Source organism: Glycine soja, chromosome 5, assembly GCF_004193775.1.
Source record: "Glycine soja cultivar W05 chromosome 5, ASM419377v2, whole genome shotgun sequence".
In the NCBI taxonomy this organism is placed as follows: domain Eukaryota; kingdom Viridiplantae; phylum Streptophyta; class Magnoliopsida; order Fabales; family Fabaceae; genus Glycine; species Glycine soja.
In genome coordinates, this window is record NC_041006.1 from 26923626 (window position 1) to 26935967 (window position 12342).

The following is a 12342-nucleotide window of genomic DNA, read 5'->3' on the forward strand; positions in this document are numbered from 1 at the left end:
GTACGTGTGTGTTATTTATGAATATACGGTGAAATTGGATGATTTTTCATCGTCAGAGAAAAAGAGATGCATAATTTTTTTAAAAAACATACGGATTAACAATCCGTATCTTTCATACGAATTGTTGATTCATAGATTTCTTTTTCTAAAAAAAATAAAATTGTATATATATATTTTTAATTTGTTTGGTAGTGTAATTTTTTAATAGTTTTAGCAATTTTATAAATATGGATTCTAAATTAATTTTTTTTTTTTAAAAATAAAACTTATACGAATTGATGATCTATATGAGTCGACAATCCATATGACTTATATGGATCAACAATCTATATGATTTTTTTGAAAAAAAAAATATTATTTTATCTAAAAAAATTAAAAATTAAAAAAAAAACTCATACAGATCGCCAATTCATATGAGTCGACAATCCATGAGTTAAGAAAACTCATACAGATCAACAATTCATGAGTTTTTTATTTTTTTTTTAATTTAAAAAAATTAAAAAAAAACTTATACAGATTGTTGATTTGTATAAGTCATATAGATTGTCAATCTACATGACTCATACGAATCAATAATCCGTACGAGTTAAAAAAAATTCATACGAATCATCAATCCGTATGAGTCATACAGATCGCTAAACCGTATTTAAAGAAAAGATGATGAACATTTTAGTCCTTTCGCATGTGTCGTAAGGTATCCATGCCTAAATCATATCATACAAGACAAACCAAATAAAACCATCCAGGTCCATCTGGGGTTTTTTATTAGCAGATCGGTGAAGCAGTAAAAAAAACATAAACCAGATCCAGCCTATGAAACATTCAAGGTAATCGCATAAATTTATCTGCTCTGAGCAAACATAAGCGTTTTAATAGGGTACAACACTGTCAATTGGCAATTGCAATAAGAATGAACACAAATACAGCACATATTAGAAATTTTAACTATTCTCACTTCTAATCACTACAAAATTGTATCTAAATGATGTGCAATCATGCTAGCTTTGGCTGGCCGCACCACCTCTACCGCATAAGATATTTCATTGATTTAAATTTGAACTCCAAATGTTGGCGTGCAGCTCTGTTAATCTGGGTAACTGCCTGCTGTAAGTTCCACTTGGGTATCTTTGTAAAGTGGAATTCTTATACCTGTAGCCCTAAGTCGATCCACCATGTCATAAAGAAATTCAAAAGTCAATTTAGATTGTTTGTTAAGTTCCTCCCTGATGTGAGGCTGAAGGCTGAACCAGTCTCCCAACAATTTATGAACATGAGAACGAATCATTCTCCACGGAACAGGGTATTTTTCACAAAGCTTCAAATACTCTATTAGCAGATCTGCCTGGTCCAGCTTTCCATCCACATTGGTACCTTCACTTTCAGACACCCACTCAGCAGTTCGAAATCCAGCAAAGAGAGCTGGATTTTCTAGCAGGGTCTCAGCGGAAAGAACCCCTTCGACCCCAGTCTCTTCTAAGCAGTCTCTAACATCATCAATATGCCTTATGTTCCCATTCGCAAGGACAGGGATTCTGACTGCATTCTTCACAGCCCTGATAGCTTTCCAGTCTGCTCGAAATTTCTTCCCATCCTTCTCATCTCTTGTCCTGCCATGAACAGCTAAAAGCATACAACCAGCCTCCTCAAGCATCCTAGCATACTTCAAAGTGTCCTCTAAATTTGGAAAGAGCCTAATCTTGCATGAAACAGGAACCTGAAGGTTAACAGCCAATTTTTCCACCAGAGATTTCACAAGAGGAAGGTTATCCATCAAGAAGGCACCATAGTATCCCCGTTTAGCAATGCGCTGAGGACACCTAAAAAATCATGTAAAATAAACCCACAATTTTTTTTATCAAAATGGTAAAATCCAAAAAGGTAGAAATTAAATATTCTTGAACAATAAATTGTGTTAGTGTACCACCCTAGCTATGTAGATGATCCCCATCTCTCACCTAAACAATATTCTTAATATTATAACCGAGTAATACAGTTACACCAATAAGGCAGTAACAGAAATGAAGAAAACAATTTATTCAGAATGATTCCAGCCTGAGCCCAGTGTAAGAACAACCTGAACCAGAAGAATACAGGAGTATGAACTGGTCAGAGGAATTCAAGAGGTTCTGCTTCTCTCCTAAACCTTACTTCTGTCTCTCTCCTAAAAAGATCCGTCACTCACTGATTTAACTGGTACAAATAGAATCCCTCTAACAACTCTCTAATCAGTACAGCTAAGTGTAACAACCTCCCAGTCATTTGTAAATAATTCCCAATCGCAATTTGTGCCTGGTCAATCATGGCTACAGCTCTCTTCCTCCTAGTATAGACCCTTCTAATCATGGATCTGCTATCAAATACTCATTAAATGGTACTTAACAAACACTTTTCCTTATTCCTAGAACACAAGAATTCCTAGTATAGTAACTACAATCATAAACTTAAGTTACTCTCTCCTCCCTTGGAAAAATGTTTAAAGTATGCTTTCCTCTCCTTTAATATTTTAAAAATACGCTCCCATCTCAAGACATAAAATGTACAACATTTCAATTTACAAATGTAAACAAATTTCTAAACAGTGGTGAAATCCTATGAATGAACCTCCAAGGACATTTTCCCTTTTCTCAAAACTTTCACTGTCAACAGCAGCTAATATTGAACTCTGCATTATTGATTTTAGAACCACAGAAAATATGAAATTAAATTTGAAACACCAATACTATCAGCTTTGAAACTTCACCAAAATCTTCGTTTCACCTTCAAAAGTCCCAAAGTTGAGACAGTAACGGCTCAAGAGTATAATTTTTAAAATTTGAAGGGGATTCATGACCATTGGCCACTCATTCATTCCGTTCCCTTTCATCCTATCCTATAAACTATGGCACAAATTGCAATCACATACGGTATTGATTGAAATGATCAGATTCAGAACAAAAGGGAATGTAAATATACATTACCCAAGATTAATATCAACATAATCGCAAAAACGTTCCACCTTGCGTGCAGCTTCCAACAACACATCCGGATCGTTGGCACAGAATTGAACAAACAACGGTCGATCCTCCTGCGGATACTCCCAAAGTCACAACAACAACAACAACAACAACAACAACAACAACAACAACAACAACAACAACAACAGCAACAACTGGAAAAAAGGGGTTATTACTATTAAGGTGTGTTGGATGGACAAGGAAGAAGTGAAGAGGGGAAAAGCCGCGGGTTTGATGCCCTTTGCTAACAAATCTAACATAATATTCTAATGGACTAACATTTGCCGATAAATAAAAAATAAAATTATTACACTACCTTGCAAGTGGTGAACTCTTCGTTCCTATACTTTTCGGTCTCGGTGAAAATGCGGGAATGGAGCATGGGCGTGTACGCGCCCTGGGCACCGTACTTGCGGCACAGCATCCGGAAAGGCAGCTCCGAGTTGTCGACCATCGGGGCCACTATGAACCTGGGCCGGCCCAGCTTGGTCCAATGGGCCCACGCTTGCTCCGCCCGAGACTCTCCGCTCAGGCTCCGCGCCCGAAAGCCCATGTGCTGGTCGTTGTCGGAGGGGTGCTCTGCATCGAGAGATGTTGGGGTTTGGGCCATGAGGGGACGAGATTGTAGCGCGCGAAGAAATCGGTTGAGAGGGAGGAAGGAGTAGGGTTTAGGTTTTGGTTTCATCAGTGAACGATGATGAGTTTTGCGAGGGAACCCATCGCCGCCATCGATTTGCGTTGATGCTCGATGGCGTGTGGTGCGCGACGTGTTTGGGGTTTGCAAGGGAGGGATATTAATCCTCTACATGATGTTACCGGCAATAGCACTGAGTTTTTTTTTTTTTCCAATTTACACTCTGGTAAAATAATGGCACAAATTTATCCAGTGTTTTTACAACATTCACAATTTTAGTATCTAATCTTTTAATTGATAGTTAATGTGATTAATTTTAAATGTTTGCCTTGCATTTTTTATTCTTTCTTACAAATTAAATTTATCAATAATTAAATAATTAAAAAATATATTTCATGACTAAGAAACAAAACAGTCAAGTTAAAAAGCACACGGTCAACGTTTGAAATTAAACATAGAAACTAAAATTATAATTTTTAAAAAAAATATATAAAAAGAACAAAATATTTTAATTAAACAAAGATGGTTAAAATTATAAATTTAATAATAAATGAACGAAAATTATATTTTAATCTAAAATAATTGCAAAGTAGTCCTTATTTGAAAATATTATTAGAGTTGGTGTTATTAGGTATATTTGATGAAAGAAAAAAATATATTAGATACAATAACATAGGTAGTATTGGTGTAGTTCTCCAATTAAATTTAGAGTTTCATCTCAATAGTATGCAATGACATTTAGTGAATTTCTTTTGTGTTGACGTAATAGGGTGAAACTCTAAATTTAATTGAATAACAACATTGATTATACCTATACTTTTTTTTACAAAATAAAAGAATATTTTAATTAATAGGATGATTGGAACCTATCACAAGTTGTGTTCAGATTACCAAACATGGAAGGAAACAACAAAGATACAAACAAGATAGAGTAACATATCTCCCCAACATATGCAGACAACTCCCCACCTGTAATCCACCTTTCCTTTGACTCGGTACTAACACAAAAACTAAAAGGCATACAGTGCCCAAACTCCTTAATCCCTTTGTAACCCACACCCTATATTCACCAATTAACCAATATGGACATAACATATAACAATTTTCTCAATATATTGTAATTAAAGTGATATAGCCGAGTGAATACTATCTCAGTTCCGCCAATCACATCCTATTTGACAAAAACTTGATGTAATGTGTCGAATCCATGCGCCAAGAGTAGTGAGATATCCAGTCATTTCCCCATAGTTGATAGTCACTTTCATGCCCTAAATTTGATTGGATCAATAATATGATCCAAATTGCTGGTTTCTTGTCTGAAAATAATTGCATTTCTATGCAACCATAATGTCCATACGACAGCCATCCAAATTGCCCGCCATGTAATACACGAATTCCTTCTCTTCAACCTACCAACATGTTGCCAAAAGTGAACATTATAATCTAAAGGTAAAACCCTTTCCTCTCCACCCCACACATAACATCTTCTCCAACCTCCAAAGCAAAATTACATTCAAACAAAATATGTGCAACATTTTCTTGCACCAAATTACAGAAAACATAATTCATATTTGTTCCATTTGGTACAATTCTTCTTTTGCTCAAGTTATCCATAGTCTGCAACCTATTATGTGCCACCTCCCAAACAAAACCCTTTACCTTAAATGGTATTAGAAATCTCCAAATTTTGTTAAAGAAGTTTTGATTCCCCTCCTCATCAACTTGAAGAAGAAAGCCATATACTTGTGTAACCAAATATCCCTCTTCCAACTTATCCCCCCCATTGCCAAATATCCGCCATATCCTGTTTTGGTGTGATATTTCTATTTGTTTCCACATTTTGGGTATTTGAATGATTTTATATTTGACCAGAGTCTTCAAATATGAAAATGCTTCAGTTTTATTTTTTTTAATAGGCACATGTCAGCTAGGGTTTGGAAAGAGCCTCAAATATGAAACATTAGATGAATGTATGATGCGTCCAAGTGCGTAATGTCTTAGGCTATGTTTGACAAATTAGCTAAAAAAAAAAAAAACTAGCTAAAAATTGAAAAGCTAGTTAAAAGTTAGTCGCTAATAGTTGAAAGTTGGTATAATAACTTATTAAATCACAAGTATTTGATAAAAATAGTTGAAAAGCTAACACGGAGCTAAAAAACTAAGCTGGTAGCTAATAACTAAAAGTTAAGCTAACTTATTAAACCATAAGTGTTTGGTAAAATTATTTGTTAAAATAACTAAAAAAATAAAAAATTACATGAATAGACATATTTATATGATATTTTCATATAAATTTTAAATTGTTTTATGGATAAAATATATATTCTAAGGTCATACAATTTTAGTTTATTAATTAACTTTAAACTCTATTAACTTTTATGTTTAGATAAATTATTTTCATTATATTTTTAGTTTCAATTGTTACATTTGTACATGTTATGTATCCTACTATTAATATTATACTATATCTTATAATATTTTTAATCAAGTTTAAAAAATTAATAGAAAAATAAAAAATAAAAAAATTATTTAAAAAGGTTAATAAAAAATTTAACAAATATTTTAACGATAAAACGAGAATAAAATATCAAAAGTTTGAAACTAGTATTTTAAAATATACTACATGAAGTAATGTTTCAAAAACCGCTATAAGCTACTAATTTACCAACCGTCAAACTAGCTTCTAAATTAGTAAAAAGCTAAAAGTAGCTAAAATGACTAATCGAACAAAGCAAAAATGAACATATTTATATTATATTTTTGTATAAATTTTAATTTCAATTTTATCTATAAAAATATATTTTGGGGTGAAATAACTTTAGTTTTTAATTAGTTTTTGTAGAAGTAAGCTTCATGATGATGAATCAAGTATGATTCAAGTAGTTTTGATGATGACAAAAAGCCCAAAAGAATGATGTCAAGATTGAGTCAACAAGTTCAAGATCAAGATTAAAGAAAAGACATCAAGAAGAATCAAGATTCAAGAGAAGATGAATTCAAGATTCAAGAGAAGAAACCAAAAAACAACAAGTCAAGACTTCACAAGGAAAGTATTGAAAAGGATTTTTCAAAAACCAAACATAGCACAGTTTTGTTTTACAAGAAAAGTTTTTCCAAATTTTTCTAAGATATCAGAGTATTTACTCTCTGGTAATCGATTACCAATTACTTGTAATCGATTACCAGTGGTAAAGTTTGATTTCAAAAGCTTTTAACTGAATTTGCAACATTCCAAATGTTTTTTAAATGGTGTAATCGATTACAATATATTGGTAATCGATTACCAGTGTATCTGAACGTTGAAATTCAAATTCAATTGTGAAGAGTCACATCTTTTCATAAAATGCTTTGTGTAATCGATTACATGGTTATAGTAATCGATTACCAGTGACAAGTTCTGAATAAAAAGTCAAGAGATGTAACTCTTCCAATGATTTTCTCAAGATTTTCTCAAGGTTATAACTCTTCTAATGGTTTTCTTGACCAGATATGAAGAGTCTATAAAAGCAAGACCTTGACTTGCATTTCAATAAATTTTACAACTTTTGAATTTCTTTGAACAACTTTTGAGATATCTTGAAACCTTCGCTTCTCATCTTTCTTCTTCTTCCTTTGCCAAAAAGCTTTCTAAGTTTTCTGTTTTCCAAACCTTGTTGTTCTGCAGAAAACAAAAGTGTGCTATATCTTTTCATTCTCTTCTCCCTTTGCCAAAAAGAATTCAACAAGGACTAATCGCCTGAATTCTTTTTGTGTCTCTCTTCTCCCTTTTCCAAAAGAACAAAGGACTAACCGTCTGAATTCTTTTGTGTCTCCCTTCTCCCTTTTCAAAGAATTCCAAAGGACACAGTCTGAGAATTCTTTTGATTCTTCCCTTCCCCTTAAACAAAAGATTTCAAAGGACTAACCGCCTGAGATATCTTTTGTTTCCCCTTACAAAGATTCAAAGGACTAATCGCCTGAGAATTCTTTGTCTTAACACACTGAAGGGTACATCCTTTGTGGTACAAGTAGAGGGTACATCTACTTGGGTTGTTGTAATTGAGAACAAGAGAGGGTACATCTCTTGTGGATCAGTTTAAGTAGAGGGTACATCCACTTGGTTGTTCAAAGAGAACAAGGAAGGGTACATCCCTTATGGATCTTTGCTTGTAAAGGATTTTACAAGGTTGAAAGAAATCTCAAGAACCGGTGGTTGATTGAGGATTGGATGTAGGCACGGGTTGTGGCCGAACCAATATAAAATTCTTGTGTTTGTCTTCTTCTTCCCTACACTCTTTAATTTCTGCTATGCACTTTAATTATCGTTTTTACTTTTGGTTAAGTTTCTATTTCTGTTCTTTACTTTCTTGACATTATAGTGAAAGCCAAATTGAATCTAGTAACATTAAGAAAGATAGATTTTTAATTGGTAAAGGTTAATTAATAATTAATTCAACCCCCCTTTTTAATTATTTTGAGGCCACTTGATTCAACAGTTTTACACTCTTGCAATTTTTTATTTATAGATAAATCCTTTTAATTATATTTTTAGTTTTGATTTTACATTTTTTCATATTATGTATTCTACTATTAATCTTATACTATGCCTTAAAATATTTTTAATCAAATTTAAAATAAACTAATATATATATATATATATATATATATATATATATATATATATATATCTACTAGTAGACATTATACTTTTATTATATTAATTAGGATAATAGTTAAAATAAATCGCCTAATATAAACTGTTTAAAAAATAAATCAAACATTTATTATTGTCAATTTCATGAAATATAATAAAAATAAGTAAAAAAATATAATAAAACTATTTTATTTAAAAAGGATAATAGGAAATTTTAATAAATATTTTAAGGATAAAGGGGAATAAAATATAAAAAAGATAAAAGCTAACATTTTAAAAATACTACTTGAAATAACATTTTAAAAAATGTTAGATCAAAATTACTAAAAAGAAAAACTATTTACCGAACAATTAAAGAAGTTTTTCAACTAAAAACTAACAATTAGCTGAAATGGTTTGTCAAACATAACGTTATTTGAAAGTTGTTGGATCAAGTGGCCTCGGAATAATTAAGAAGGGGGGGTTGAATTAATTATTAATGTGTCCTAACTAGTTTAAAAATTATCCTTCTTAATGTTACTAGATTCAACTAGGCTTTTACTACAAAGTTAATAAAGTAAAGAACAAAAACAAAAATTAAACCAAAAGCAAAAGCGGCAATTAAAAGTACACAGCGGAAAGTAAAGAGTGTAGGGAAGAAGAAGACAAACACAAGATTTATACTGGTTCGGTCACAATCCGTGCCTACGTCCAGTCCCCAAGCAACCAACGGTTCTTGAGATTTCTTTCAACCTTGTAAAATCCTTTACAAGCCAAAGATCCACAAGGGATGTACCCTCCCTTGTTCTCTTTGAACAACCAAGTGGATGTACCCTCCACTTGAACTGATCCACAAGAGATGTACCCTCTCTTGTTCTTAGTACAACAACCTAAGTAGATGTACGCTCTACTTATACCACAAAGGATGTATCATCCAATGTGTTATGACAAAGAATTCTCAGGCGGTTAGTCCTTTGAATCTTTGTAAGGGGAAACAAAATATATCTCAGGCGGTTAGTCCTTTGAATTCTCTTAGAAAGAGAGAAGAGGGACCCAAAAGAATTCAGGCGGTTAGTCTTTCTATTCTTTTGGCAAAGGGAGAAGTGAATGAAGAAGAAGAATAACACAAGTTTTTGAACAATGAACTTTTCTTGGAAGAGAAAGTTTTGAACAAAAACCCTTAGAAAGAAGTTGAGAAATGAATCAGAGATTTCTGTAAAAAAACTTGTTATGAAACTTGTTATGAAATTCATGCCATGGTCACATATTTATAATCACTTGATGACTCAAGTTTAAAGTTTGTGACTCTTGGGAATTTCTTTAAAACTAGTCACCTTTTAAAAATTGTGACTCTTTTGAAAACTAGTCACTTAAAAAGTTGTGACTTTTGAAAAAATCTTCAAAAACAAGTCACTTTAAGAATTGTGACTTTTGGAAATTTATTTTTTGAAATCAGTCACTGGTAATCGATTACCATTAAGGTATAATCGATTACATATCAAAAGATGTGACTCTTCATGTTTAAATTTGAAAATCAAAACGTTTAGAAACACTGGTAATCAATTACAAGTATTGTGTAATCGATTACACAAGTTTAAAATGATTTGAAAATGTTTTATCACTAGCTGTGACTCTTGAAATTTGAAATCTAATGTTTTAAAACATTGGTAATTGATTACATGATTATGGTAATCGATTACTACCTTCTGGTAATCGATTACCAAAGAGTAAAACTCTCTGGTAAAAGATTTTGTGAAAACTTCTTGTGCTACTCAATGTTTTGAAAAACATTTTTTAGTACTTATCTTGATTGAGTCTTTTCTTGATTCTTGAATCTTGAGTCTTGAATCTTGATCTTGATTATTCTTGAATCTTGATTCTTGAAACTTGATTCTTGAATCTTTGGAATTTGCTTAACTCTTGATTCTTTGGCATCATCAAAATAATCTTGGAAGGTATTGCTTCCACAAAAGTTAGGTTAAATATGTTTGGTTTCAATTAACTTATAAAAAATTGTGTAAGTTGGATTAAATATGTTTAATTCTTATAAAACAAATCAATTTTGGTTTTGAAATTGTAATTAGATTTGTTAAAATAATCCTTGGCTAATAGGGACACATTTAAGGGGGCATACAGGGGCCGACCTCTCTCAAGACCCTTTATGTATGTAGTAGGAAAAAAAATACTTTTTTAAATACTGATAAAGAAAAATGAATAAGAAAAATAGGCTTTTGAGTTTATATTTATGCCTAGTTTTACACATAAAATTATTAATAAATAGAAATATTTTTCTTAAACTTATTATTTATTCAATAACTACTTATTAGAAATTAAACATTTAAATAATTGTGGAAAAAAATTATCCCCCTTGACACCCTCTTCTTTGATATATTCTTGAATCCATTCCTATTAGTCAACTTCATCCTATTGACACAATATCCCATTATGAGGGGATTAAAAGCCACTAAGAGCATCATTAGTGGGAGATCTTGGAATGGATTCTTAAGCTCAAGAATTTTTCTTGTGAAGATGCATCATTGGAGCAACATCAAGGATCTCTAATGTACAAGATCCATTCTTGCAGAAGAACCCTTAAGATATGCACTGCTCTTAAAAAAATTATTTTAAATCTCTCCCTAAAAACTTTGAGAGGGAACCAAAACACCACTATATCAAACATAACAACAACAAATCAAAAAATGAAAATTTCACTACAATCCAATGAAAAAAGAGGGAAAATAACAAACAAAAAATAGATCTCACCAAAAAATAGATAAAAAAACATCAATAAATCCCAAGGAACTCAATGAAACTAAGAAATCAATTTATATAAAAAAAATCAGAAACAAATTTGGAACGTCACCACCATGGAATCGTTGGTCTTGGAGGGCAGATGTTTGGAGATGGTGATGACGAAATAGGATTTGATATTCAAGTGTGACTCAGAGTAAGAATGGGATCTTACCTAACCAGATCTGGTTGATGCCAACATGAGATTGTTTTGGCCCATAAAGAGACCTTTTCAAGCTACAAACAATTTTTTTCCTCCCTTGCACCTCAAAACCTTCAGGTTGATGCAACAGAATGTCTTCCTTTAATCTTCCATGGAGAAAGGTTGTTTTGACATCAATTTGCTTTAACTCCATGTCTAGAGTCTCTACAAGAGCCATTAAAACATGTATTGAAGTGTGTTGAACTATTGGGGAGGATATCTCATTGTAGTCCATTCCTTCTTACTGATTGAAGCATTTCGCTACCAGACGCGCTTTATACTTGATGACTTCATTACTGGACGACCAAGATTTCTTCTTGAAGATTCGCTTGCACCCCACTACTCGTCTGCCTTCAGGTAATTCAACTAAATCCCAAGTCTTTTTCTAAGGGATTTCTTCTCTTCATTTATAGCCATCATCCATTCTTTAGCTCCAGAACAAGAAATTGCTTCCTAATAAGTGGTTGGTTCAAATGAATCAATTTCTTATGTCACCTGTAGCGCATAAGAAACTATAGTATCAAAGCCATATCTTTCAAGTGCTTTCTTTGATTTGTCTTTGAGACTTTCTTATTGTTGTGGTTTTCAGATGGTTCTTACTTATCCAATCAAAATCCTCAACTGGTGTTAAATTTTGATGTTGAGGTTGCATTCTTTTTTTTTTTAAGATCTTGATTAGTCTCATCAAGTGCTTCAAACTATTTTTTGTCACTAAAATTGTTTATTGTGCATCTCTCAAACTCCACATGCTTAATGACATCCTTAGCCTTTCCTAAATCTTCTTCAGATTTAGAAGGCAACGTAGTAAGTTCATCAAAGATGACATCTCTACTCAAGATGATCTTTCTTTCTAATGGAGACCAAATTTGGAATCCTTTAACTCCATCCCCATAGCCCATAAAGACACCTTTCTTGGCTTTAGGCTCCAACTTACCTTTACTTATTTGATAGTATGTTGGACATCCAAACACCTTCAACATTGGGTATTTAGAAGATTTGTTAGAAAATACCTAAATTGGGGTCTTGAAACCTATGGCAATACAGGGGGAGTGATTCACGAGATAACATGTTGTATCGAATGCCTCAACCCATAAACTGCTATTCAGCCCTA

The 12342-nt window shown here is 32.5% G+C and overlaps 1 protein-coding gene across 1 annotated transcript; it reads right to left on the bottom strand.

Annotated features, from left to right (window-relative positions):
- Positions 1-791: 791 nt before the first annotated feature.
- On the bottom strand, positions 792-3822 carry LOC114412421 (tRNA-dihydrouridine(16/17) synthase [NAD(P)(+)]-like). The gene is made up of 3 exons (XM_028376317.1): positions 3310-3822; positions 2958-3064; positions 792-1817 (listed from the first exon to the last, which is right to left on the bottom strand). Exons 1-3 carry the CDS (start codon positions 3676-3678, stop codon positions 1085-1087), a joined length of 1209 nt encoding a protein of 402 aa, XP_028232118.1. The 5' UTR covers positions 3679-3822; the 3' UTR covers positions 792-1084.
- Between the last annotated feature and the right edge of the window lie 8520 nt (positions 3823-12342).